Source organism: Euwallacea fornicatus, chromosome 5 (assembly GCF_040115645.1).
Source record: "Euwallacea fornicatus isolate EFF26 chromosome 5, ASM4011564v1, whole genome shotgun sequence".
Taxonomy (NCBI): Eukaryota; Metazoa; Arthropoda; class Insecta; order Coleoptera; family Curculionidae; genus Euwallacea; species Euwallacea fornicatus.
The window spans coordinates 5539269-5566933 of NC_089545.1; the positions used below are offsets into that span (position 1 = coordinate 5539269).

The 27665-nt window shown below is 39.0% G+C and overlaps 8 protein-coding genes and 2 long non-coding RNA genes across 14 annotated transcripts; 4 read left to right on the plus strand and 6 right to left on the minus strand.

Moving 5' to 3' along the window:
* Positions 1-2: 2 nt before the first annotated feature.
* On the minus strand, positions 3-1653 carry Neos (Neosin). The gene has a single exon (XM_066282764.1). The coding sequence runs from the start codon at positions 1436-1438 to the stop codon at positions 128-130; it is 1311 nt and encodes a 436-aa protein (XP_066138861.1). The 5' UTR covers positions 1439-1653; the 3' UTR covers positions 3-127.
* Positions 1654-1835: 182 nt separating this feature from the next.
* Coq4 (Coenzyme Q4) lies at positions 1836-2698 on the plus strand. The gene has a single exon (XM_066282777.1). It carries the CDS (start codon positions 1888-1890, stop codon positions 2680-2682), a length of 795 nt encoding a protein of 264 aa, XP_066138874.1. The 5' UTR covers positions 1836-1887; the 3' UTR covers positions 2683-2698.
* Bet3 (blocked early in transport 3) lies at positions 2662-3454 on the minus strand. The gene has a single exon (XM_066282782.1). It carries the CDS (start codon positions 3242-3244, stop codon positions 2711-2713), a length of 534 nt encoding a protein of 177 aa, XP_066138879.1. The 5' UTR covers positions 3245-3454; the 3' UTR covers positions 2662-2710.
* Positions 3455-4386: 932 nt separating this feature from the next.
* On the plus strand, positions 4387-4990 carry LOC136339483 (uncharacterized). Its single transcript, XR_010732144.1, has 3 exons — positions 4387-4529; positions 4691-4797; positions 4854-4990. It is a non-coding gene; the product is annotated as an uncharacterized lncRNA (long non-coding RNA).
* Positions 4991-5748: 758 nt separating this feature from the next.
* Positions 5749-7917, minus strand: LOC136339464 (facilitated trehalose transporter Tret1-like). Its single transcript, XM_066282757.1, has 3 exons — positions 7363-7917; positions 6767-7251; positions 5749-6716 (listed from the first exon to the last, which is right to left on the minus strand). The coding sequence occupies exons 1-3, from the start codon at positions 7409-7411 to the stop codon at positions 5829-5831; spliced, it is 1422 nt and encodes a 473-aa protein (XP_066138854.1). The 5' UTR covers positions 7412-7917; the 3' UTR covers positions 5749-5828.
* On the minus strand, positions 5749-16693 carry LOC136339484 (uncharacterized). Its single transcript, XR_010732145.1, has 2 exons — positions 16565-16693; positions 5749-5793 (listed from the first exon to the last, which is right to left on the minus strand). It is a non-coding gene; the product is annotated as an uncharacterized lncRNA (long non-coding RNA).
* Positions 8261-11131, plus strand: LOC136339473 (uncharacterized). The gene is made up of 5 exons (XM_066282775.1): positions 8261-8582; positions 8719-8910; positions 8965-9144; positions 9197-9434; positions 9499-11131. The coding sequence occupies exons 1-5, from the start codon at positions 8400-8402 to the stop codon at positions 9555-9557; spliced, it is 852 nt and encodes a 283-aa protein (XP_066138872.1). The 5' UTR covers positions 8261-8399; the 3' UTR covers positions 9558-11131.
* Nf-YA (nuclear factor Y-box A) lies at positions 11285-13190 on the minus strand. 2 transcript variants are annotated; one of them, XM_066282766.1, is made up of 7 exons: positions 13058-13190; positions 12460-12819; positions 12248-12408; positions 12014-12184; positions 11867-11958; positions 11648-11792; positions 11285-11588 (listed from the first exon to the last, which is right to left on the minus strand). In XM_066282766.1, exons 2-7 carry the CDS (start codon positions 12797-12799, stop codon positions 11523-11525), a joined length of 975 nt encoding a protein of 324 aa, XP_066138863.1. In that variant the 5' UTR covers positions 12800-12819; positions 13058-13190; the 3' UTR covers positions 11285-11522. The 2 variants fall into 2 exon arrangements, with proteins under 2 accessions (XP_066138863.1, XP_066138864.1); XM_066282767.1 differs by lacking the exon at positions 13058-13190 and having other exon boundaries at positions 12460-13051.
* Positions 13565-15545, minus strand: Tpc1 (Thiamine pyrophosphate carrier protein 1). Of its 3 annotated transcripts, none has more exons than XM_066282773.1 (4): positions 15155-15525; positions 14851-15023; positions 14592-14797; positions 13565-13671 (listed from the first exon to the last, which is right to left on the minus strand). In XM_066282773.1, the coding sequence occupies exons 2-4, from the start codon at positions 15021-15023 to the stop codon at positions 13580-13582; spliced, it is 471 nt and encodes a 156-aa protein (XP_066138870.1). In that variant the 5' UTR covers positions 15155-15525; the 3' UTR covers positions 13565-13579. The 3 variants fall into 3 exon arrangements, with proteins under 3 accessions (XP_066138870.1, XP_066138868.1, XP_066138869.1); XM_066282771.1 differs by lacking the exon at positions 13565-13671 and adding an exon at positions 13831-14536 and having other exon boundaries at positions 14588-14797; positions 15155-15545; XM_066282772.1 differs by lacking the exons at positions 13565-13671; positions 14851-15023 and adding an exon at positions 13831-14536 and having other exon boundaries at positions 14588-14797; positions 15155-15545.
* Positions 15934-27604, plus strand: LOC136339474 (maternal B9.15 protein-like). 2 transcript variants are annotated; one of them, XR_010732143.1, is made up of 6 exons: positions 15934-16092; positions 17162-17394; positions 22635-22823; positions 24772-25147; positions 25283-25371; positions 25500-25638. XR_010732143.1 is itself a non-coding variant. In XM_066282776.1 (5 exons), the coding sequence occupies exons 2-5, from the start codon at positions 17273-17275 to the stop codon at positions 25635-25637; spliced, it is 825 nt and encodes a 274-aa protein (XP_066138873.1). In that variant the 5' UTR covers positions 15934-16092; positions 17162-17272; the 3' UTR covers positions 25638-27604. The 2 variants fall into 2 exon arrangements, 1 of the variants encoding a protein (XP_066138873.1); XM_066282776.1 differs by lacking the exon at positions 25283-25371 and having other exon boundaries at positions 25500-27604.
* Positions 27605-27665: the final 61 nt, after the last annotated feature.

Below are 27665 nucleotides of genomic sequence, written 5' to 3' on the forward strand. Positions count from 1 at the left end.
AATTTGTCACAAACAAAATGCTTTTTATTTCAAATATAAAGAACATTTTTAGAGTCTTAAATTACATACATAAGTCTTTTAAAACACAAAAATACATCATAAATATGTTATAGTTCCACACTCAAAGTTACACCCCACCAGTAAGTTCCTTGAACATGTCTCCCATCAGAATACTGTCTAAGGCCTTCTGCACTGAAGGATCCTTTAGCAGAGGTGGTGGTGCTTCCTGCGTTGCAGGTTCCAGTGCTGTAATGGACGCAGGAATCACTAACTCATTTGATTTGTTCAGAATGCTCAAGATCCGGTTTTGCAGCTCACTTTGTTTGTCCTTTGAGCCCTCACTTACGTCCTGACTAATACCTTCTGATACTTCATTTTCTTGCTGCAAATCTCGGCGATCCTGCAAGTATTTGATGATTCGGTCATACTGTGAAGTAGTGAGCATACGATTTTCAGCCAATAGATTAAAAATCATTTGAATGGGAACTGGGTGTCGATCTGCCAGGCTCATTTTAACAGGGTCTTCTGGGGCTTTTTCACCTCTCATATAACTCTCAAAATTTCTTTGTATCAAAATCATTGCATCATCCAAAGGCATATTACGGTGCTCTTGAGGAATTCCATGCAGAATATTGAGAGTTAAGCTTCGATGTTCCTCATTTTGAGGCATTACTAGGATAGCATACAAGCACCCTCTGCTGGAGATATTGGCCAATACTTTGCCTATAGGGACGTCTTCATTTGGAAACAGCAAGTCAACTATGAGACCCAGATGCTTTAGCCGTGACTCTATGAACTCTGCATATTCAGTCAAAGCTCTTGACACAACAATGATTTCACAATCATTTCTGTCAGGTACTGAAGTAATATCACCCTGTGGGGGCCCATACTCCTCAAAATAAGTTGCAGATCGTCCACGTTCAGAGAAAGAGTCTGCATGAGGAGGTTCAAACATTGGTCCCCTAGGACGACCCATGGGTCCTCCCATACGTGCCCCACCACGCCGATTATCGAATTTTTGTGGAGGCGGCCGGATATTAGGTCCAGGCTCAACTTCTTCTTGGCCTTCAATCTTCTCTTTTTCTAGGGGAGATTCAAATTGTGGTGTTCTCTGAGATGGAGGTGCCTCTTCAGGCTTTTGCTGTGGGGTAAAATTTTTCACCATGGGACCACTAGGAGCAAACGCCTGTCGAACAATGATTTTTCTTCCCATCATAACAGTTCCATTTTCCCCCTTAATGGCGTTCTGAGCCTCTTGCTCTGAATCATATTGAATGAATGCAAAGCCCGTGTTTATCGACAGTCCCAATAGTTTGCCGTGTTTTGAGAATTTTGCCTCTAAATCGTCCGCTATTATGGCTTTTGGGATACCTCCGATATAAATCCGGGACGCAGCAGTGGCCGGGTTTTTCATGAATTGTTTGTCAGTGCGATACATTTTGAGACTCGTTTTCGGTCCTAAAGTGGTGAATACTGAATTTCAATTACGAAAAACGTTCGTGTAAGAAAATGATACACGAACAAAACATGTTTACGGATTAATATCTAGTATTTACATCAAAAGCTAATTTAACCTTTTTCAATTTAATCGGGTGACGTTGGTCCGTCAATCAAAATGGGCACTGGGATAAAAACAATAATAAACGTATTTAATTATTGATTAGCTAAATAGAATAAAAAAAAAATTAATAGTGAAAAAAATATTATTAAATGTTTTTTTAACATTGTTAGCGAGAAAAATAAAATACACCCTCGTAACAATAATATGATAACCAAATCGTAATTAATATTTGCCTTTAGACGCCATATTGAATTTGAAAATTCAATCATAACCTCATTTCCAGCAATTTCAATTAAGTAATCTTAAAAAAAATAATAAAATAAAAAATGTCAGAAATGTTGAAATTCCTATGTAAGAGCCCAGGAAAATACCACAATTTGCTGAACAAAACAATCATGAGATATCAATGTACCACAGCCTCATTCAAAGAAGACTTTGAGAAAAATCACTGCTCCATAAATCCATTTCAACGGTATCTTTTAACCATAGGTTCAGCAACCATATCTCTCCTTAACCCGTATCGAGGTGACCTAATCGCATGTTTGGGCGAAACTACTGGAGTAGATGCTTTAAAATATATGAAATCCTGTATGGAACAATCAAAGGAGGGTAGACAAATATTGCAAGAGCAGCCCCGCATAAACACAAAAACTGTTTTAATGAATCACCTGAAACATCTGCCTGAAGATACCTTAGGATATACATATCACAAGTTTCTTGAGAAGAATAGTGTCACTCCGGACAGTAGATCTTTAGTGCAGTTTGTAGATGATGTGGAGCTGGCTTATGTGATCCAGAGGTATCGAGAAGTGCATGACTTGATACATACAATCCTGCAGATGCCCACTAATATGTTGGGCGAAGTTACAGTAAAGTGGATAGAGGCCTTGCAATTCAAACTGCCAATGTGTATTGGAGGAGCCATTTTTGGGTCTGCCCGACTAAAGATGAAACACAGACAGTTGTATTTAAAGCACTATTTACCTTGGGCTGTGAAGACAGGCACCAATGCTGATTTTTTGTTGAATATTTACTTTGAAAAGCGATGGGAACAGAAGCTGAACGAGTTTTATAAAGAGGTTAATATAGAGCCTTTAGTGTTACCTCTTAATAATAAATAAATTTATTGTGATTAAACTTATGAAATATTTAATCTTCGCCTGCAGGCATAGCATCCTCAAGCCTCCTAATAAACTTCACCCTGATTTCTGTGTTCTGATCCCCTTTGAGTTGATCTTGCACTACCCAGCTCTGCACGTCTAGTTGCACCATCTCTAAGGCTCCTCTTATGGCTCCACAAATGATATTGCAATATTTCAACTGTTTGAACTCCTCTGGTAGCTCTACTAACTCAGTAAGGGGGTTGCTCTCAAGCACAAAGGAAAACTCATCTCCAGCAGGGCTCCAATTGACCACATTAGGCTGCACCCCCAAATATAAGCGGAACGCAGTTTGGATTTTGTCCGCAGTGTCTTTGAGATCCAAACAACGACCTGTACCAGTTTTCGAGAGGAAGTCTTCAATCAATCGTATGCCCATGTTATAGCCTATACGATCCAGTTGCTTGCTCACGTCATCGGGGTTATCCAGATCTTTAACCATTTGAGCAACGAGGGTGCCGTAGGTGAGGGTGACTAATTCCGAGTTTACTTTTTTAGTGTCGAAGCGCGTAGAGCGGGACATGGCGCGGGAGGGTTGGGCCAGTGATGACCCCCCCCTTTGAAGTGTTTACGGCGAAAAGAAGGCTGTTGGAAGATGAAATACAGAAACAAGTTTTTTTTTATTGATAACTGCAGAAAGCAGCAGTTTTTTTGTTTGTGAGGTGGTTTTTTCACAAATAATTAACAATTCATTTGTATGTTACTTTTGATTGAGAGAGTATACATTTGACATTGACACAGTTTGACGTTAGATCATGTTGATTTAAGAAAAATTAACTGATGAACAGCTGATCAAAGTAGTCCTTAGAGCATGGGAATTAGGACATTAATTGTTTCTATGAGCGTTTATTGATATTACATTAGCGAAATTGACCTTGTGTAAACATTATATGAATTTGTCAAAACAGATTTTTTATAGTCTTTTATGAACAGTCTTTAAATTTTAAGTGACATTTAATTAATTTATTTGGTTAGTTATGGTAGACCGTCAAGGGCTTCTACGAATTATTAATACAAAATAAATATTAATCTACTACTAATTGAATGTAAACACTGATGGGTACACAGAGCTAGTTAAACCGAGAGTTAATGGGTTAATTCCAGTTTTATTTGAATTGAATAGGAGATTTGTTTTTTGTGGGAAATGGTGAAAAGTTTTGATTTTTTTGTGTTTACACTGAAGTAGGCCTAACTGAATAAATTTTGTAGGCAATTTATTTGAAAAGTTTCGAATTTTTAATTTAAATAATTAATTGCGTTTAAACTATATCTAATTAAAATATATTTAAATAAAAATAGCAAAATTTTAATAATAAACACTTTTGGTAAACCGCAGAACTTTTTGCTCTTAATTACAGGAAATCCATTAGGCTCTTTTGTTTTCAAAATCAATGATGAGCTAATGCCCTGTTGCCGTAATCACGGCACCTTCCTTAAGAAATTGAGCGTATATATTACCCCAATTCATTTATCAGTTATGGCCTTTTTTCGGCTCATTTATTTGTGTAATGAGAGGTCAAAAAAGAAGATTAACAGAATCATAATTATGTTTATTTAGGTCAGATTTTCGAGTAAATTTACTTTTAAATAAATAAGAATGAATTAATTACAATTATCGTCGTATTATCAATATAATGGACGTGGCAACATTGATTTTGCATATGGGTATTTTTTAAACCATATAAATATGAGCACACTAAAACGTCGCAGACTATAACGCTGGTGCTATCATCAGAGCTAGATTTACAGTGTGAGATTTCGAAAAATGAATTTCTTTGCCATATTTGCTTTTATCTTTGCTTTATTTGGTAAGTATGTTGTGGCTGCGAATTTTACGTGTTCGCTAAAGTCCATTAATTAAGCTCCATTTTTTTGTTACTAAACTGTTTATTAAGCAATCCCTATACAAGGATATTTTCATGTTGTGTTTTTAATGATAAGAACATAGAGATATTGGGTTATTTTTTAGCCGTTGCCATGGCGTACCCTCAAAAGGCCACCGCTGTGGGAGCTGAAAAGTGCACCTGGGGACCTTCTTATTGGTGCCAGAACAGGGAAATTGCGGAAAAATGTAGTGTGAGTATGCGAAGGAGTTTAAGTTGTTTTCTTAGCACTATAGTAATAATTTTTAGGCCATTCAGCACTGCGAAACCAAAGTTTGGAACAAACAGTAATTTGCATACAAACAAAGGTGATATGAAAAAGGAAATATTGTAACTTTGTATTGCCTAATACTATATCTTGAAATTTAATAAAACAATTTTTATTACGTTGCTGTTTATTGTAAAAAAATTCTCAAGTTTAAATTTCGCGGTAAATTTTGCTATAATGAATTGTTTCTAGTAGCTTTGAATAGATAATGTCCTGCTTCGTAATGAGTCGCAATATAATATAAAGTGACATGTATTGATAACCAGTAAATCCTAAGGTACCAACGTCTGTAACAACAGTATGACTAGAATAATCTAAAACACCTTGCATATTTCTTTTTTAATTTAAAGAGTAATAGTTGACGACTTTTTTTGTTCGAATAAATGCTAAATTCAGGTTCAACTTTAAAGAATAATTCGCAATGTAACTCTGATTTATAAATTTAAAATTATTACACCTAAAATGTAAATATAATATAAATGGCCAAACATGATCTATCTCCGACGTTTCCATGTCGTTGGCTTACATCATGGCTATGTGTCATTGTCAATTTTGATAAATATTGACATTAACAACAAATTGCAAATAAAAATTGGGGGTTGATTATATTTTTTAATGTGCATTCTTTTACATATTTTCTTGTAACTTTTCACAAAAACGATATTTTAATTGTAAATTAACTTGATAAAATAATCGATAATGAGTAGTAAACTGTGTGCACATCTGAAGAATTGTTCATAAGGCAGTAAATCCCCTACAGGTTGCAACCCTTGAGGAGCTCTGCTTCTACCAGTTTTTCTTAAGCATATTATGTAATAATGTACAAAGAATCCTTTGGTTTAAAGAGATTCTAACCAGTTTATACCAAAATACTCCTTTCCAAAGCTTAAAAAATACTTTTAAAATATTTCAATTTTATTTCTATTACACTCTTCATCACTTAGGAACAATATGATTTAAGTAATAATAAGATTCTTCAATGCATTTTGATCCTGCCGTTCGTCCATATCCGTTTTGTGGTGCCCTTTCAGCATCAACTGGATTTCTTCCAAGGTTTTGCCCTTAGTTTCAGGCACTAACCAATAAATGAGGCCTACCGCCACAAAACTAGATATACTGAATACATAGAAAGGTACATGGATTCCATAATTGTCCACTAAAGTGGTGTAAATACTGATAGAAGCAATGGCTGGAAAGACATAGAAAAGATCGGCAATGGTCATGCCTAATGCCTTGACTTTAGCAGAGAAAATTTCAGCTGTGACCACTATAGGGACGATGCCCAAGCCAAGTTTAAAAGTTGCTGCATAAGACATAACACAGACTATTGGGATCCAGCTAATTGACTTAACATCATAGCCTGAAAATTTAAATTGAAAATAAATAGTCATTATAGTTAATGCAATTCCTGTTAAAAGCCCTGAAGTGATAAGAAGAGATTTGCGTCCGAATTTGTCCATGAAAACTGAAGCTATGGTGGCTGATAAGAGCATTATGACTGAGAATAGGATCCCAGCCATTGATGAGCTCATAAAGGCTGAATCGGCGGTTTTAAGGATCAAATGTAGGTTCATCAAAATAACACTAATGCCCACACAGTGCTCTGAAGTGTTCAACAAAAACATAACTAGGAGAGCATAACGGTTGCTTCGGATGAGGATCATGTCCTGTAGCCTTCCTTTCTCACTTTTTTGCCTCTCAATGGCCAATTTAATCTCATCAATTTCTTTGTCTATGTTGGACTTTTTGGAGCGCAGCCTGGTCAAAGATTTGGTAGCCTCATTGAACTTGTTGGTGTATATGTAGAAATAGGGGGATTCTGGCATGAATGGGAAGAATACTACCTGGAATTTAAATTAATTTATTATAGAGATTTTAAATGGATTAAAAATACCTCAGTGGTAGTGAGAATAATCCCTATTGTAGGTACTACATAGAAGGGAAGTAGTGAACCTGCAGAGTAGACAATGACAAAGCCTAGAAGTTGCATGGTGTAGATGGAGGCAGACAGGGAGCCTCTGATTCGTGGTTCGGCGATCTCAGCAATGTACATAGGGGCCCCAATGAACACCATGTTTCCAGCAACTCCAGCCATGAAACGAGCCACATAAATAACATAGAGATTGTAGGTGCAAAGGATCATGATCCAGCCAATGCACCCCATGAGGGAGGAAATGATCATGGAAGATTTTCTCCCATATCGATTCACTGCTAAGATGGAGGTGGGTAGGCCTGCGGCTGCTCCATACAAATATAGGGTTTCAAGAAGCTCTGCTTGTTGGTGTGATATGAGGATGTGAGTGGAGTTCCCTGTGAAATAGGGCACCATTGGGGAAGTCCAACCGTAAGACATACCATTGGACGTGGCCATGAGAGTACCTTGAATAAGTGATTAACAAGAGCACGTGCTGAGAATTAGCGAAGACAATTCTTTTCAATTAATGGTAATTAATCGCTTGACGCGCAATTATTTGGTTTAATAAATCTTACCGACCGCCGTGGCGACCACCTGCAGCCAAGCTTCGCTCAAAATGCTCATGTTTGCCTCTGACCGCTTCAACTGCAATTGACGAATAAATCGTACTAGATCATCCAACGGCCTTCTTTCGTCAATTGACCGTTAATAAAATAGTTTTTTTGTTTCAATGATTTTCCGCTAATCAGAGCTCATTGTATGAAAAATTATTGGTGAATTCGCAATATAGCATTGGCGCTATTGATGGCCGGTAAGGAAGTTTAGACGGAAATAGCTGACCTTTGGGTTTTTGTTATTTGTAGTATAAATTTTTGCGAATTGTAGTATGATATAATAGATTGTAGTTAAAAAGCGACGATTTTGCGATATTTGAACAGGTGATAAATATAAACGTTTCAATAGAACTTGATCAGAGAAGATTTTAGTCCTTTAAAATGTGGGAAGTACTCTTGGTGTGGACGGTTCCTGGACAAAAAATATCACTGTGAAACGCATGCAAAGATAGATATATGATCCGAGTAACTCGGAGAAGTAAAACGATTAAATGATTCGGCCAATGATCGTTGAATCGATAAATGGGAAAAAAATTGAGCGGTCCGCCAATTTATTTTAAGTATTTGGGATTTCACAGAAAGTTTAAAATTGATTAGAACTTTCAAAATATCGATATGAAATCTTTTTTTAACACGAAAACAGCATTTTCGTTTTTTTTCGCCACTTTGGTAGTGCATTTACTTTAAAAATCTTTAAGTTGCATAATATTTGAAGGAAAGTGTTACATTTAGTGATTTTAACACTACTGCTTTCTCATAGTCCAATTTGCGGTGTTGTCACTATTCCAATGCCTGTTTTTACTATATCAATGCTATACTTAATGTCACTTTTAGGATGCCAATTTCATGCACGACGTCGAATGCGCTAGGCCGCGTCATCAAAAAATCCAGACACAAAAAACACTTCACAAAGGGAAACGTTTTAAGTTTTAGTGGAAACTAGAAATATCTCGTGGCAGTTTGCGGTTGAAATTCGTGGGAAAAGTCGCAGTAAAATCATGGAGCTCATCAGCGAACTGGTGCAGGCTCCGTTTTTGACGGTGGTGCCAGTGGGAGTTGTGATTGTACTGATTGTGGGGCTGTTTACATACGCCATACGTCCAGCTCAGCAGCCTAGATTCAAGCTGGGTAATCTGGATGACCGAAAATCAGGAGCGAAAAAGAAGAAGCTCAAAGAAAAGGTGGGATTTCAGAGGTTCCTTTTAAGTATTGCCATAATTTCTTGATTTTTGGTGAGGGATATGAAATGAAGGCACTCAAAATGTCAACCATATGTTTGAAGGAAATGCTTGTCCTAGAATTTGTTGTTTTGTGTAGAAACCAGCCTTAAATGGACACGTCTCTACTGGGTTGCCAAAGGCAGAAAAATCACCCACAAAGGAAGCAAAAAAGTCTCCAGAGCCAGGGAAGAAAGACAAGAAAGTTGAACCTCTTGTCAAAGATGTTAAGAAGACTGATGCTTCCAAAAAAGTAGTGGAAGCTACTGATAAGAAGAAATCCAATAAGAAGGTACATTATCTCTCAATGTTATTAATAATTGTAGACATTTTCATATATGTTTAGACTTCAGTTGAGAAACCTGCAGACTTTGATGATGGCAATTGGGAGACTGTCCCTTCAAAAGCTGACAAAAAGAAGAAGGTAGAAGGGGCCTCTATCAAAAAAGAGAAGAAGGCTAAAATACCACTTGAGGTACCATTATCCAATGAGAAAGTAGAGGAGAAGCCAACGGTAGTAGAAGAGGTATGACTTAATGTTTAGAAGTTTATAAGTATTTTAATTTCCCGTGTACAAGGTGGCTGAAGAACCTGCAGTAGAGAAAGTGGCAACTGTTGCAGAGCCAATCCCAGTAGTTGAAGAAAAGAAGGAGAAACCTAAGAAGACAAAGTCAGCAAAGATGCTAAAGTCTGAACCTGTAGCAGAGCCTCCTCAGAAACAGGTGGAGGGAGCCAATCCTCCTCCCAATGTAGTTGCTGAACCGCTAAAGAGTGAGCCAGCCCCACCTATTGGGGCTATTTTCGATGAGTTAGGTGGTAAGTATTCATTTTTTTCTACTTACATTTTTTTTTTTACTTATTACTTGTTTTTCATTTGCAGACACTTGGACTGAGGCAAAGCCTATGAAGAAGAGCAAGAAGAAAGCGCGCAGGGACTAATCAAAAAATTTAGCTAATTCTAGGACTGAGCCCGGAGGGGCCTTGCGCCTAATGTGATTGTAAATTGGACCTCAGTGTGGCTCGGTGTCAGATCTCGTGGGCTGTGTGGCAAGACCACCTTTCACTGCAGTAAAAATTACGTTTGTCGGTGATTTTGCCTCGTTGCCAAGTATGTTTTTGAGCAAAAAAAATGTGTCTTTGTCTGCTACTTGTGTAGAGCTATGGATAAAGAGCGTTTAGCAAAACAGAAATTAATTATTGATACTTTGGCGAAAGTGTCGGAAGCCTGCGCATTCACCTTAATATAAAAATGTCAAATTAGCATTCACCATTCTATGAAAATAAACTTCATTTTGTGTTGAATGCTCGATAGTTTTGTAACGGTAATATTAAGGGTAAACTAACCTGATGTTAATGCCTCGTGTGCGCTGGATTGTAACGCCGGCAGCAGTGTTTTGCAGCCCAAATTTCCTAACGAAGCGTATTCGTCTCGAAAATTATGGCGTCAATGCTGCTGCCGTAAAAACGTTTAGGGTTAGTGTTATTTTTATACTTACTTAGCTTAGGGATGTAAATAGTGCCTGTACATTCCATAGAAATGGTACTAGTTTAAGGGGCGTGTCAGTGGTATTAATTCTATCACAGTTTTTCGTCGGTTCATTTCGGAATCAAAACAGCAATGCCTTAAGGGCCTTTTCTGCTCGCATAGACCTCCGTTCGAAACAATCACGTGTCTTCCAATTTGAAGCTTCTACTTGCCGCCCTAAATGAGATTATAATATTCTTCTACAAACTGTTTTCAATCAACTATAAAATGCAAGTAACCACGCTAGTCCTAGACGCTTTTTTCCCTACTATTTTTCATATATTTGTTGTTATATAGAGTTTCTTTACGTGTTTCGCTCTATTTATTTCTTGTTTCTGCGGTTCCTCCGCGCGTTTTTTTTTTTATCTAATTGATTAACAGATGCGGTGTGTTTTGGTTTAAGTGATATATTTTATAATTAAGATTCGAACGTTAGTTATTGCATTTGAGTGTGGTTTCGTTTGATTGCGGGCACACTTCGATAATAAAAATTTCATTCCGCATTATTATTACCTAGATCTAAGCATGTTTTCAATAATACAAATATCTCCTTTTGTATGTAAATAATTATGATGACGGTTCATCCTTACCGATAAGATGTACGATTGTTGAGGATCGACACAGAGGCCCTCAACAAATCGAAGAGTTGCGACATAGGCGCACGGGATAAGGCCATATGACATAGTGGATCCCTACGGACCTGTCGGCGCAGTTGCTACCTTTACTTTTGACGGGGTAGCACGAGAGTCCCTACACAAATTAATTTTAGTTCAGATTTATTCGGTTGTCTGTAGCGGCTTAGCCAGACTTTTTTAACAGAAAGTAAGAGTAGATCATAGGCCCTTTTTTTGTACCACTGAAGCATAGATGTATTCGTTTATTCATATTATAATTTTTTTAATTTTTTGTCTGTTATGTATTGCCTGTATTTGGGTTAAAGGATCGTTACCTTTTGGGGACCATTTTAAAATAAATCTATCAAAAATCAGTGTTGCATTAGTCTACATTATAGTTTCTACTGTTGTTGCATTATCATCAAATTTTGTGTAAATTTCAGTCTCAAACATCAGCTCCATGCATGTTATCGAAAAAACCAGAGGCGCATAGGACGATTTTATCGAGTTGACTCTTATAAATAAAACTAGTTCCAATGGTTTTATTTAAAAACAAACCAGTTCAAATATACACACTAAATTGAACAATTCAAGTACCAAATCAATACATTGTTATATTAATAAAATTAGTAGTGTTCTTTGACGTCAAATTTGATAAATATCTTACAATTACATCCATTGTCATAACTTAAACTTGCTACAATACTTAATTATGTACAGGATAAACTATAAATTAAGCAACAAAAACACTTAAAGGTTTGCAGTCTAAAAGGTAATTTCTTTTTTGGTGTCTATGCTGAGTGGGTCGGGCTTTATCATGTCTGGCAGGCTCTGGAAACGACAAATTAATAATCATCTGAATAACACTGAATTCCGCAGAAGCAATTTACCTCTAAAATAATAGGGGTGTTCATGGAAATGTTGGCGTAAGACACACTAATCTGTTCTATTTGTTGTTGTGGCTGCTGCTGCTGGACTTGTACTTGCACCTGTTGCGTTTGAGCCTGCTGCTGCCGCTGCCGTGCCATCTCCTCCCTACAATTTAGGAAATTTTACTGAAGAAAGGCGAAGATAGATCCACAATGTGGACACAATCAAAAGATGCATACTTTCGTTTCTTAACCGAGCCTGAATGGAACCTGCCGCCCTCTCCACGAATACGATTCATTGCGTGTCGATGCCGGGATTCATGGAGATATTTCTAGGAAATAGAGACGACGTCAACATGATATTAGAAAAATTTTTAGTTAACTTACAGGTCTCTCTTTGGGAATTTTGCCTTCGGCCTCTAATTTGGCCCGAGCCTGCCTCCTCTTCAAAATCCTTTTGTACTGTTTTGCATTTACATACAGAGGTTCCTCCTCTAGGAATTCTTGTCCTGGAATCTGTACTCTTTGAAACTGGGTTCCACTTGTGCCTGGGACCATCTGAAAAAACCAATAATGATGTGAAGCCTTGAGTCAATCTTTTATTTATCATAATATGCGTACCTCAGGACTCCTTACCATCACCAAATTTCCATTTTGCACTGCCAATCCTGTCGGGGCCTGCTGTACTACCGTGGACTGTGGACTGGAACTCTGAGCTATTGGCTGTGCTGTTGCAGGTTGAGCATTAGCAATTTGTACCAAGTTGCCATTGATGTTCAACACTAGATAAAGAAAATGGTTTTTGCTTTCCTAAATAAAACATCAAAACTAACCTGCAGTGGAAGCCTGCTGCAGATTGCCCCCCTCAATCAGGGTGCTTGGTTGGTATATGAAGGTTTGGCCGTCCATTGTCTGGACTATCTGCTGGGGAGATTGGACCAGCACTTGGCCCTGTTGCAGACTGCTGACGGGCACCACTTGGATCTGCTGAAGGCCTTGGGCTCCAGTGGGGGAAGCCACTTGAATCTGCCCTCCTGAAGGCACAGCATGGACAACTATTTGCTGTCCATTGGCGCCTTGGATGACCTGACCTGTGTTCATTTGCATCACCTGGACTTGCTGCGGAGTCACCCCCATTACTACCTGCCCATCTGCGGTAGTGATTTGCTCCATTTCTTGGGGGAGCTGCGAGGCTGGAATAGCAGTAGATTTTTGGTTTTTGAGAGAGAGGAGTGTAATCTATTATCTATGTAGAAGAAGGATGTATAATCCATGGTTCTGTGTCCTTTGTTAATCGGTGTTGTACGCCACGTCCATGGCCATACAGTTCACTGTCCTCAGACATGTGTGTTGTACACAAAAGCACCAAACATCCATTCGAAATTTGGAATCCACATGACCAAGAAATATCGTGATAATTTGTGAACTTACATTGGATAATTTACAGTGCACTTTCCCAATGATTGGTCGAGAAATTCAGACAAATCGTAGACCAATGGAAGACACTCCGTATTGGTGGTTGCACGAAATACCGATTGGCCGAAGATGGCGGCCGTTACCACTCCCTGTCGAGCACGCTCCGCTCGATGTTCCGTGGACTTATCGACGAACGACCAGAGAATTGGCGCGGGAAATTCGGGCCAATTACAAATTTTCCGTCCTCTGCACGCTGCCAATGGGCTGGGGATCGCTGGGTTTTTGAACAATCACGGCCAGACAAGCCTCAATTTGTTTATTTAATCAAGTTCGATAGTGGACGGGTGGATATTTCTCGCAACGACCTGGGGCCCCAATAACTATGAATTCTAGGCAAATTTCCTACGAAATCTCCTCTTTAAGACACATATTGGTGTAAGAGCAACAACTGTAAATCTGTCCGACGTTTATTTTAAAATATTAATCGGTAAACTCGAAAAAATGTTAATGTTTTTATTAACAACAAACATGGAATAATTAAAAATAAACGTAGAGTAATCTATGCAGCCCACAGAACGCCAATAGGAAATGAATGTCACAGGAATTTGCAATGAAATCATCAGCGCCATCTATAACCAAAGAATGCATTTTAAAAATAACAGCGTTTTCGATTCCCGTTCTGGAGTAGAATCAATGAAAAGTATACAATATGGCCGCTGGGTTTAAAACTAGAAAGCACTATTTGATACTTTTACCACCTCTTCTTTCACATCAACATAAAAACAACATTTATTTTTGTTTACATCTTTACTATCCAACAATAATAACAACTGAACATGCAATACCACATTATTCATCTAGATCGTTGCATAATCAGAAAAATAATAATTTAAATAAATAAATTTCGTCTTTAAACCGCCAAAGCTCTTCTCATCTCATAGCCCCTTGAGATAAATTAAGAAATTGCAAGCCATCTCATAGCTACTAAAATGCAACGCTGTAGCACACACTGCCTTAATTAAGCTTGGAGACAAGCCTTTAAAGAAGCCCTTAGGGCCTTCTAAATGATACACTTTTCTAAGGCAGTCAATCAGCCCATGGCAGGTGAAATGCTCTCCAAAATGCGCTCTGGCATGTTGAAAACCTTGAATTTGCAGGCGCTTTTTCACTAAATCGAAGGGATAGATAAACGTTTTGGCACAGAGCCCTGCTAAGCTACCTGCAAACAAACTGCTTGATAAACTTGAGTTCTCAATCTTTAATAGGCGCTTATATAAATTATCAAACAGACGATAACACATGAACTGGGCCCCAGCATGAGGGCCTATTTGTAGAATTGTAGGCCATAAGCCTCGGAACAAGACAACAGGGCCTTCATTTTCGCAAATATTTTTAATTGCAAAAAGCATATTGGGATAGACTTTTTGGTGTTCACTCTGAGCCACAAACCTAGTTCTAACCACATCAAAAGGAAATGAAATTAGTGTGGCAAAACTACCTGAAATAACACATTTCCTGCAAAAATTTACCAACACAAACCTGCACCTACCTGCAATAGACCCACAAGTAAAATTCACAAATGGGGTCCAACTTGCAGAATACTCATAAGCATTAGCTTTTCTAACCAACACCTCATAGCTCCAAAATTGAGCCATTCCATAGCTAATTGAGAGCCATTGAGCAGGAATATGACCCTTCCAAAAGGCTTTTACACCCTCTTCTTTAAATATTAAATTGCTGGCCTGAATGATTGACCTATGAGGTATTTGAATAGATGAACAATTATGTTCAGATAACTTTTCTTCTACCTATATTTTGCTTTATGAACCTGGTAAGATATAGGTTCAATTTGCAATTGAAACCTAATTTTTAAAACATCCAGAGGTTGACATAGGGCTCGGGTTATGAAGCCCGAGGCCCCACCTGCCAGCATGAAATCAGTTTGGTTGAGTTTTTGATGAGTGGAGCCCCATCCTACCATCTACAAAATGATGGTTTGCTTTCACTGATTATTGCTTTGACGAAAAGATGGTTCAAGAACAAGGTTTTTCTTGTATAGTACAATAAAGTAGATAAGGCGCAAGGTTTACACAAGAATAGGAGTGAACCTACCTTTGGGCCCTCCTGCCTTCCTGGGGAGAATCAATAGTTTTGTGGGTATTTTTAGGCACACTCAAGGTTAACTGTGGCCTAACTCTTACATTAACAAGGAGATTCATTCTGCTTGCAATTTCATAACATTTGCAGTAAAAATAGGATAGCAAAGTACAGAAAAACTGTAATAATAATAGCGTTTAAAAAAGCCTGCAAATCTCTAAATATGCTTAAACGAATGACCAATTTTTAAAGTTAGAAACTAGCTGAAATACCATATTTCTGTTATTTATATTAAACAAATTACGAGGGAATAACTTTTCTGTTATAAATCGGTAAAAAATGTGAGGATTTTCTTAAAAAATTTACAAAATTTAAGATGAATTTTGAATTTCTTGATAAAAAAATTATGACATAGACAACTAATTAACTAAAAACCTAACAATATTGAAAAGTTGTCTAACAAACCTGGAAAGTAGGTCTGACAATGATGCATTTTAATCAATAGTGCTGATACCTTTGACGAAAGGAGACTTTATAAAGGAACCTTTTTCTCATATTATTTAGCAATAATTTTACAGACTATAAATTTTCAAAAGATTAAACTAGTAGTTTATTGTTTAGCAGCAACCAATTTCAGTCTCTAGAAATACATTTTAAATGTACACTGGGCTTGTGTCTATAATCATCGTTGCCGTATTTCCGTTTATATCGTCTTATTTTTAATTATTGGTAAGCCCCCTGGAAGGTGGATTTTGCACAGCGCACGCGCAGGGCCATCTTCCATCCGTCACTCGCTCGACCTGTCAGATGATTGTCCAGTTTGTGTTTGCGGCTAGTGTGCGTGCGTCATTGTTATTTTCTGGAGTGTGTGCCTCGTTTCTTTTGACTTTCTTTCAGTTTTTCTTAATTTTCTTTTACTCTTAAGGATTCCCACGGATTCCGAACGTTTCGAGGTAAGTTTCCAACCCCAATAACTCCACTAGAGGGCCATCACAGTGGTGAAATCGGCGCAAATATGGGACACTTTCGAGTGCGGTTGCGACATTTGCCTTTGTCTGTCTTACGTGGTTCACGTGTTGATTTTCCAGTATATCCGTTGGTGTTCAAGCAAATAGCGCAACTTAATATTAATGTTTTTATTCGGCGTTTTACGTGTGGATAAAGCTGGATTTGTAGGGTTAAATTGAAAGAGAGGACGTGCTGCCTAGCACGCATCGTTCTTTGTTTAGGAACGCTTTGAAAAGCTGCAAACACTACGACCTTAATTATGGCCTTAACGCTGGCTTTCAGGCTGCTGTGCAGCGTTCATTTGAACTCGCTGTGTTTTCGTTTGTTAACAGAGTGTTTGCAAGGCTGCTTTGCAGTAATTAATTGCTTCAAGGGTCTACAAATCTTCAATTTTATCTCTGTGACTTCCCACAATACTCAGCAGAAAATCAAATAGAAAGCATCAATCCCTCTAAATTCACCTCCTTATACCTTTTAATATAAGTTATGATCTACCAAGATGTGTATCATGGTAAATGACCTGTACCATGGGAAATAAATAATCTTTTTGCATTCCCATATGGTTCTTTACTCTGACTGTGACAATGCACTGTGCATTTTTCCACACATCTTTACATCTCTATAATGCTTCCCTGAGCAATTGGTCAAAATCAGAGGTTATTAAAGAATGTTCATGTTCAGGCTCAGTTTTATAAGCCAACTCTGAAGATTTACTATAGCAGAACTGTTAATTTCTCCCAAATTGGCCCATTGTGTGTTCTATTTATCCACAAACACTAGTTCAAGGAAGCAGCCCAGGGGAATGATTAAGTGTGTTATTTATTAATTTAAATTTAAGCCTTCAGTCACTCCTGGCACCATCCCAATGCTGCTGAGCATCATGGAACACCATCACTTTCAAGCAGCCAAAATCGTAGATGAAAATACTTTTCATCTTCCGAACTGGCTGTTAAAGGCTTTTATTAGATCAGGCCCCTGCATCCGACAGATTGTAAAAGTGCATTTTTTTTTCAGAGTTTTTCGACACCAGCAGCAGCAGGGCCAGTGAAAAACGCGTACAGATGTGGATACGAAGACAACGACCGATAATAATTAATTAGTACAGTTCATTTGAAAGGAATTATTATGAAGGAAGAAGTATTTGCGGCGGTCAAGTTCTTTGCCTGCTTCCTGGAGAAGAGTGAAAAGGTGCCGCGGGAGCAGTTGAGTAACTTTGAGAAACACCTCACGGATCTTCTCATTGAAAGGTCAGTGTTCAACTATATTTTTATTGATGGCCACAGCGAGACAGCGGTGGGTTTGAAATCTTTCAGTGGTACCAAGGACATTATCAAAACAAATGCATAATGTGATAATCCTCACACTTAAATCTCTGCAGAGAATCCCCAAGTATCTTTTTGAATTTGCCTTGATTTCTGAGTTTTCGGCTTGCAGGAGAGTCATCATTGTCTACCCCACCATGTGGAATTACTGAATAACATTTGTCAAATGCAATTTTGGTGGACAGTGATGTTCTCACCTGTAGTCATTGCTATTGTCTTACAGATCCTAAGTCATACCTAGTGAAGAGTATTCTCTTGCTCCTTATTTCTTGTATATTTATTAGTATACTAAACTACTTTCCTAGGTATTGTCAGATACTGCAAGCATTACGATGGTAATTTTGAGCACTGTCAACAAGGTTATGGGGGGTATTATCAGGTACTATAAGAGGTGTTGGCAAGTAATGTGACCATTATATAAGAAGAATTACTGAGTTCTAGATATGTTTGGACTTGTCAGACAATTTTTAATCAATTATTCCCAATTTTCATTTCTCTTTTTAGCCTCATTCTCTTCCTCAGCACTGTCAGCTTTACTCAGAAATTCACCATTGACACATGCCACTTGGTCCTCATCAAAATTTGTATATTCCTTTTTATTATTATTGTTAACTTCTTTCATTTATGGTTAATTCCACCAAATTGCAATTGCAATATTTGCATTTTTACCTGCACAAAAGATGCAAAAACATTGTCCTGAATATGTTTTAGTTTTTTTTATTGAAATTCTGATGGAACAGTGTGGTCCCCAAAGGATGTTTCATTAAAGGATTTTTGAAGGGCCGTTAAATCTTTTACTCTTCTAGAGGGCATTTGCACATGCTTGTAATTAAATGAAATGATGTGTTTATTCGAATTTTAGATTTTTTCCCATTTTGACAAATTGTAGTAATCTAAATTGTTGGACAGATTTTCACTTACGTACTTTTAGAGTTTGTGCAGAAGTAGGCATAATGACTTATGCAACATTTTTTCCCCCAGCCACAGTAATTGATTTCTTATATTTACTTCTGCTCCTGGGGGGTATGCACGTCGTTGAATTTCTTAGATTGTTTTCAACATTTTTATTGTTGACGCAGAAGTAGGCCCCATGAATATAAATGAAGCGAGTAATAAAACTACAATATTCGCAAACGGCTTCTTTTCTATTCAGTTAATTCATCTTACGCAATACGTACGAGCATTTGGCAACGTTTAAAGCCGAAATTCGAGTATGTCACATAACACAATAATTGCAGAGATTTACAAACTGTTGCATATACAACGATACCGCCAAGTACCCGGAATTACCACACGCTACTACATAATGGCAATTTGCGACAATTCCCCGCGTCTGGATAAAAATTTGTTTTTAAGTATTACCTCTCGTTCTCGGTGAACAAAATATCTGTAGTTCCGTTGTGCCCCTTAATAATTATTCAGAGTATACTTGGTAGGTGCTTATGATTAAATTCAAATTTTTGATTACGACTCTGCGTATAAAATATAATCAGAACTGTCAATTTAAGGTCAACCAATTGTAGCCCAATTTGAAGTCATGTGTTTAGCGGGCGAAACTGTGATTGGATGACTAATTCAGTGCATAATGGAGTCGATATTTTTTAATCAAAATTTCAATTCGTCTTTTCAAAAATTTGATCTATATTAGTATATCTTCATCGGTGCTTAAAATAAAAGATTTATGCAAAATTTGTTCTACTTCCATTGTGGCTATTTTACGTCACAGATATCTTGGTCATCTAAAAGACCTCAAGTTCTCCCGAAAAGTCGCATCAAAGGCATTGAACTAGAGTTAACAGCGTCACAGACGCATTCGCCAATAAATTTTACAAAATTCGGCATTTAATAACAATTTCTTGCAGACAAGAAAAACGTCTGTCAAATCTGTGGGGGGGTTGCAATTTTTAGCGCATGCGCAATGAAATGGTTGCTTCCATTCCTAGGCAAGAAAGGGGTTGTTTTACCACAGGGACGTAAAAACTGACACTTCGCAGTCTGCTTTCCCGGAACTCATAAAGGTTAAATAACGTGAAAACAGCGCATTCGTCTAAGCGGAGCAGCAACGCCCACAACCATCGGTTAGTTTTATTGAATTTAATTACGAAGCGTGAGGATTTAGCATTCGAAGCATGAAAGGTTAAAAAACTCCCAGGTTAGCCTTGATGGTGAATGGAACGCTATTCTTTCGGTCCGATAATGGGACAATTAATTAGATTTTTTCCGTCGAGAGCCGAGTAGTGTAATGGGATAAGGCGACCTCTCGGAGGAAGCGCAGGGGAGGTCATCCAAGAGAGACTGATAGGACTATCTCGCTGGTATTTATAGCTCGGTTCATGCAGCAGTGCAATGCGTGCAACTTTGCCTTGTTAAGAGCGCTTAAGTCACGCAAAAAGGTTGGCGAATTTTGCCGGAAAGGCTCCATTGACTGAGCGCATTCGCCTTTATTTCTGGAACTTCGCGAGCGTCGTTCTTTCCGAAACAATGCGCCTGACGTTGTTGTTACTGTTCGGAGCGGCAAGAACAATGCGTAATTAATGCACGCGATCTTCTGATACACTTTTTCGTGCCGCTGGCACACTTTGCCCGAGACCGTTTCATTATTCGAACCGTTTTCTAAAAGGGGAAAACGCCATTGTAATGCTCGTACGGTCGATTTAATGCCGCTTGACACTAATTAATCTGAAATCTCGCGTCGGTTGTCAACCGAGCGAGCGCCGTTCCCTCGTATCCGCCACAAAACCGCCTGTTAAGGGTGCGGTTTCGTCCCTGTAACGTGTAGGATTTTTTTCCTGAATTCAGAACATTTTTTCTTTGAACCTCATCGTAACAAGTCACTGGGGTTTTGCTCGAAATCTAGAACGCTACAGGCACCACTAACATTTCGGATAAACTGCGAAAAGGTGTGCCGACAGGGCCAGACTCTGTTTACTATTAATGTGTTTCTGCGATGTTGCCAGTAAAAGGTCCTGACATGGTTGCTTTAATGCAGGAAAATGTTCTGCCTGATTGGATCGCGCGATTTTTGTGAAATTTGGTATTGGCCCCTCACAGACCCAAATTACGCTTTTGAGTCGCTTGACCGGGTTCTCTTTTCTTCGGTATTTTTTATTCATGTGAAAAAATAGTACCAAATATGAAGATTTTGAACGGTTTAAGAAATATTTGTTTATTTTTTAACGATATTGTTGTGCGTTCGATAGTAAAGTTCTGTTTTGATGTTGCCTAACAACTAAATCAGAACTGTTTGAAGTCATGAATAATCTTTTTACGATTTCCTGCATATGCTTAGCTTGGGCGTGTTTTGGTGAGTTTCAAGTCAACAACTCTGCAAACTACAGGAAAAACACCTCCGCAGCGTGACCTTTTAGAGTAAAAACCGACGTCTAATATTTTCTTTGTAATTAAAGAAATTACCATGTAATTATTCGGCATTTGAAGCAATAAAATATTCCTCGTTTGTCCTCATACAACGAGCAATTAAAAAATTCGAGGTAAATCAATAGGTAACATCACTATTCGATATTTTAATCACGTAAACTGGCCAAAAGGTCCCCCTTCTCGTTCATTCAAGAGCCTAGTTCGATGACACGCGGACTTCACAGTGCGTCCAATCTAATGTAGAGTTTCTCACATGCATTGATCAGCTTCTTAAATTCTCATTATTAATTCCTCCATGGGGTGGGCAGGTTGAAATTGCAGTTTAGCTTATAAGTAACCCAAAACGCAAAAATGTAGTGGTTTAAGGTCTGAGTTTTGAAAAGGCTACCTTATGAGACCGCAGGCAGAGGACCGTGTAAATGTTTTTCGTATATGTTGCTGAGTTGTTGACTTAAAGCTTGCCTCGTTTCACTTACGCACAAGTTGCACAACTTGTATGTTGTATATAATTAAATATGTGAAAATCAAGGGTTGTCTGGTCGGGTGGGCGAGGACGCCATCGAATGGCACCACTATAAGAACATTTTCTATTTGATTAAGCAAATTATCGGCTAATTTGCTGGGGCAATTTTTGTGAAATTTCTTACAAAAAGTACTGTTAATTAATTTGCGTTTTTACTGACGTCACGGTTTTAGATAGCGTGCAAACTTTTAAAGGTTTGCAGTACTTGGTTCGAAGGTCGTGCCCGATTTCTGAATCTTTGCCATAAGAGAGGTTGAAAACCGTTAAGCCGAGCTTTCTATTTGTTTGATAACTGTGTCTGTTTGACAAACTGATACATTTGGTTTCTATTTAATTAACCACCTGGAGAGGAAAGTTGCTACTTCGTAGAATTTTTTTTTTACCATTTAGCAACAGGACGTTCACAGGGCCCTTGGAACTTGTGGGCTGCCTCTCTTTTTAAGGGGGATTTGCGTGCCAACATCTGCACACTACTGCCTGACTTTTCCGCAGTTAACTCGAAGGCAAACCCGTTACAAATCGAGGTTTTTACGTTATTACTCAGCCAGCATTTCCTGCAAATCAATTGCTTCCTCGTAATGAACCGTTCAGATCACTCTCGGCCATAATAATTTAATATAATAGACAACGCGATTTCGAAACAGATTTAATACGGGTGGTTGCGTTCGGAGTAGAGAGAGACTTGCGTAAAACCAGCGTTTTTTTGTTGGTTTCGTAAAACCTACGACGTCGACGTCCTCCAACCTTGGCCGACCAAGGAGCCCGAAATTGGCCAATTCGAGGCTGATTTAGATATTGCTTTAGGTCTTCAAAGATGCCAATTTAGCGTATTGTACGATGGCTCAGCACGTGTATAGAGTAATCAGTTGAGTAAAAATAGGCAAAAGATAAGGAGGTTCTTGAATGGGACATTAAATCAGCAGAAAATTGGAAATTATTGTGTAACTTATTAAGTTGGTATGCGAGTGCACGTAAACAATATGCGAGATGTTTTTTTTTATAGTTTTTTTAAATTCGGATCTTGTACATTCGCTCTTCATTCCTGAAAAGTCATTGAGGTGCTCTTTTTTTTCTTAGTCGGCCACCTAGTTCTTCCGATGCGACCCCAATGGATTTTTCTATTTGCGCACCCGTCAAAGCGCAAGCTTATGCAATCAAAAAACCTGTATGTCATCAATATTAACATCCCGCAATCTCATTTATTTAGTTTCGCCTTGTATGCCATTCGGAACTCACCCTTAATGGGTATTTTTCTGATTTTTAGGTTTGAGAAGCATTGGTTCCCAGACTTGCCCAGCAAGGGCCAGGGTTACCGCTGCATTCGTGTGAACTGCCTCAGTCCTGTGGACTTCACCCTGGAAATGGCGGCCGTCAAGTGCGGGCTCCGCTACAAGGACCTGAGACTTCCCACTGAGCTGACCGTATGGGTGGACCCTAGCGAAGTGTGCTATAGGTAAACCCTAGCCCCAACCATCCTTCTGTTCACGCGATGAGGCCCAGGACGTTTAAAATAGAGTTGATTTCGGGGCCGACAAGTTTGGTGTTAACTGGGGAGCTTTAAGGAGGGTTGCAATGGTGCTGTTAAACTTCGAGAGAAAATTGCGCATTGATACGGGCGATGCTCTAGGTGTGGAGTTAGTTTTAAATGGAGATTTTGCGCGTGTTGAACGTGCAACATGAGTGTGTTAGTCATCAGTTTATGGAATTAAGAACTTTGAAATTTAAGTTGCAGATCAGAGGCGTTCCTGTAAGCCTCCCAATCAATTATATCTCTCTTTGTGTTAAAAGATGTGATAAGTGAAGGACGACCCTTTTGACAAATTTGTGAATGAAATTTTTCATGTCTTTAAAACTTAATTAGAATTTTGCAATACGTATTTCCCTGTATCAATAATCAAGTTTTTTTTACTATTGCAACAAGGAGCATGTGATCGATCATCTATTTAACAGCAACAAACCATATCTTCTGTAGTGAACGCGAATAACAATAACGCTTTATTAAACAGCATACTTGAACAGTAAATTCGCTTAATTGCGAACTCAGTGGGTTAAAAAGCGGGCCTCGGAGAGGTTACACGTAACGTTTGTGTTAAAGCTGCATTTTCCAATCGCTTCTCGGTATATATATCGCATAAATCCGCTACGTACAAGGCGACGGCTGATGGTAAATAACATCGTGTACATACAGCTGGTGGTACTTTCAAAGAGAAATTTAATGTCACACCCACATGCTGCCGCATGAAATGTTACCGAATGTCGGTTATTATGCGTTTTTTTCCCTCCCTTGCCCTTTCCATTGTTGCTTGGAAATGCCATTAATAATTGGCCTGTTCGGTGTGTCACACATTGGAAATTTCAATAACAATGACGGTACCAGAGATAAGGAAATGTGGTGTGTTTATTGAATTCATTTCAGATTGTTTCGTATGTAGTAGAACGTAGTGTTCATTATCGCTTTTACGTAGGATAAAAATAATGGTTAGTGTTAATGGGTCGCCGTCAGCAAGGCGTGCATGTATGGCATTACCATTCCACATGCCGCAGAACGGGTCCGACAGCCACTGGGCTTGAAAGTAATCGAGAACACATGCTTAATTCAGTTTAATCGACTAACAGACGCAACGACATATATATGTATATATGAGTAAATTTTACTAATAAACAAACCCGTATATGGTGGCCCTCCCATGCCGTTCCGTTTGAACACATGAGGGCAGTGGTGTCCAACCTTGAACTCGCCACGTATAAAGCGCCGTGTCTAAAGCCTTAGCATTGTTGTTTTCACGTTAATTGGCGCTGTTTTTCACTCTAATGAAATTAATCTAACTGCGCAAAAATTTGGCTTACGTCGATATTGTTTTTCTCGCATCAGATCGCTGTTTGGATAGCAGGCCTGAACGTTTGTGCATATTTTACAGATTCAATAAACAACAATGCTTTGATTAAATAAAAGATAAATTAAGGAATCGAGAATGCAAATCGGGGAAACTCCCTACATCTAATGCGCGTTTTTGAAGCGCGGCAGCGTGGCACATTGCCGATGGCCACCGTCACCACGCAATCTTCGATTGCGCTGGTGACTGATGAAAACGCGAGAACCATGCGGTGTTGCCATTTGCAATTTTCAATGGGAGATTCGGGTGTTAGCGGCATGGCGTCAAGTGAAGACTCTGATGCCAACTTGGGTCAAATAGTGGGCTTTGTAGCTTTGAAAGGGCGCTAGAAAGGCTTTTTGGCAGACATAGTGCTGTATAGATGGCTTTAGTGCACTAAAATTGTAAGCTTGATCTGCAGCGTTAGGTAAAATACAGGAAACCAGCGCCCGGAGATATTTTATAGCCGGGCCTCATCCGTGTACCTCTTCATTAACCCGCTACATTTTCATCTCCGTTTTCTTGTAGACTTGGCGAATCTGAAGGTTCGTACTGTACCCTAGCATCTTTTCCCCAATCGGATGCGTCGTCTACGACTTCCTCCTCATCGAACCCGCCCTCCACGTCGTCATCGCCGCGGGCCCTCAGCCCCGCCTCAACGCCGCGTAGTCCTTTGCAGTCGCCGATCCCGACCCACGGGGTGCCCATCCCCGAACGCCAGTCGATGAAAGGCCGGCGACAAGGCCACGCCCCGCGCACCAATTCGATGGCGCGGTCCCCGCCGTCGGGGGCCTACCAAGGGAACGGTTTCGACTACGGTTCGCCGGTGGGGAAGTTCCGAACCAACCAAGGCGGCTTTGTCGGCAATGGGGGTGGTAGATCGAATAGGCAATCGCAACGAGAGGTACGTCAATTATACGTTGTTTGTAGGCTGATTTGTGTAGTGCGATGAGAAGTTCTGTAGAGGTTCCCCATTTTTTTGCATGGTTAAAAAACTGCCTATGTTGGGCGCCATTTGATCCCGTTATGTCTTTTTTAGTGTGCCACACTTTTCTGACACAAGACTCGCACACAAATTGGACATTAATTTTAAGAGTTACGTATAGAGTTAGCGACGAGACTTCATAGGTAAATGACAATTTTTTCAAAAGTAGTTTTTTGATTTAAATTGCCTAAATTACATTTTTTGTCGCATCGGTCTTCTTCTGGTCTACCGCTCCCCGAAACCAGCTTTTCTTCACGTTTGATCTTTGCAGATGAACTTCAACACATTCAGCCATCCCCACCATAGGCCTATGTACCCCCGCTGCGACGGACCGCCCTATCCCATGGCGCCCCACTTCTACAGGAACATGACCAACAGGAATTACCACAAGAACGTCCTCAGGGTGTAGGAGGCGTTGCAATCTATACATGGGGCAGGGCTGATGATCTCTGTGGGGGCGGAAGGAGGCGCGAGGACTTCCCCCAACTGTGGGCGGGGACAGCCTTGCACCTCCCTCCTGTCCTCCCGCCCCACTGTTGTCCGGTTCGCCTAATGGGGTTTTTGTATTTTAAGGATTACTTGTAGATGGTCGATAGAAAAGGTCTGGAAGCTAATTCACCATAAAGGAGACGCGTTTTCTCCGTTCAACTTTCTCCATTGCATAAATGCCTTTTCTTCTATCGTCGTCCTTTTAGTTCTTAAGTTTGACTACGTTTAAGTAGGTTTAGAGGGCGTGTCTTTAGTCTCATCTCTGATTTCCCGCATTTCGTGTATTCTATGTCTGTATGATACTTTAACATAGTAAAAGTGTGATTTTCATTATTATTCGTTCGGCCTATTAGACTGTACTGTACGACTCTTTCGAGGCTGACTACTAAAACGATTGTGATGATTAATTTTTAGCGAAGAAGAGGGTATTGTTCTCGAAGTTTCTAAGTCACGGCTGCGGCCAATCAAGAACTCGCTCCGCCACGAAGCTTGTTCGATTTGTATCGTTTCGGTTTAGCGACAATGTTCTTTAGTATTATCTGTGATATTATCGGACGATTAGCATGACAAGTATGCACAGCTTTAATCGCCTTGTCATATTGATATTGGATGCTTTAAATCGCGCTCGTGCACTAAGCCCTCGGGTCTCCAAGCGTAGCAACTATGTGTACATATTTTATCAAAGAAAAGACTATATTTTTACGGAAATGATTTTTTAACAGCTTTTGGTTGGCCGCAGCGAGTAATTAACTTAGTGTGCACAGTTTCCTTTTAACTCCCTTTTCGGGGCATTTGAAAAAAAACTGGGGTCATACGCATTTGTGTAATATAATAAATAATGAACCTAACGGTACAAATTTGAATCATTGGAATGCTTTACATTTAATATTGTCAATTTCCCGTCAAACCAACGATCGTCCTATTCGCCAGTACGATTTAATTTTAATCCTTTTTTACATTGTGATAGTTAAATTTTAGGTTACTGCTAGCCGCCGACTGAAAGCGGCGCTAAAGACTAGCTGATATAGGGGATATTTTTGAGAAAAATACTCTGCTTTCGTTTCAATTACTGTGTAAATATGTGTGTGCGTGCGTGGGTGTGTGTATCACTGATTTTTGTAGCTTTAAACGAATCCTTTGTAGGAGCGAAACAAGGCAGGGTATTAGGACCTTTTTTACGATGATCTATATTGTAATCCTTTAGAAGAAGAAACTATTGTAACCGCACCTTTTTTGCATTAGTAACGAAACAACTGTAATCCGATCTTCACTACTCTTTAACACGCAACAATTGAGCTGAAATCGCAAGACTTGCAGTCGTTCAACGGCTCAAACTGATGACGAAAAACGCGATGTCTCGTAGGTTATTTAGGGCGGCAATCACAACGGGAATAATCCTGGCTGAAGGTTGAGAGTGTCCTACCTTAGAAATTAATTTGTTTTACAGTAAGGGTTTGGTTATGTCTTCAAGAGTAAATTTTCTTATTTGAACTGGACAGTGTTCGAGGGTGCAAACACTCCTAGATAATGCCTAAGTAAGTAAGGTTTGGTTTATTTTCTACTTTTTTTTTATAATGGTAACGATTCCACTTTTTCATACCTTAATTAATAATAATTAAAAAAAAACTAACAGGGTGTTTTTGAACAGATGTCTCGCCTCAGTTGAGCAATCTAGTTTCGATCTTCATGACTATTGTTTTTGATTTAATACTGCTGGGCGGGTTTTTCAAGCCTCTAAGGTCTACGCCCAAGGTTTGAAGGCCCTGACCAAACTTTCTGTAGAAATATGTTACATAATAAAACATATGTATAAAGAATAATTATTGATTGTTCTGTGTAATATAAAATACATTTTTAAATATATTAATGTTAAGCAGTGCATTTAAATCACGGTCTTTTCTTTCTGCTTCTCTTTGGGCTACCCTATAGAAGGTGAGCAAGCCACTGT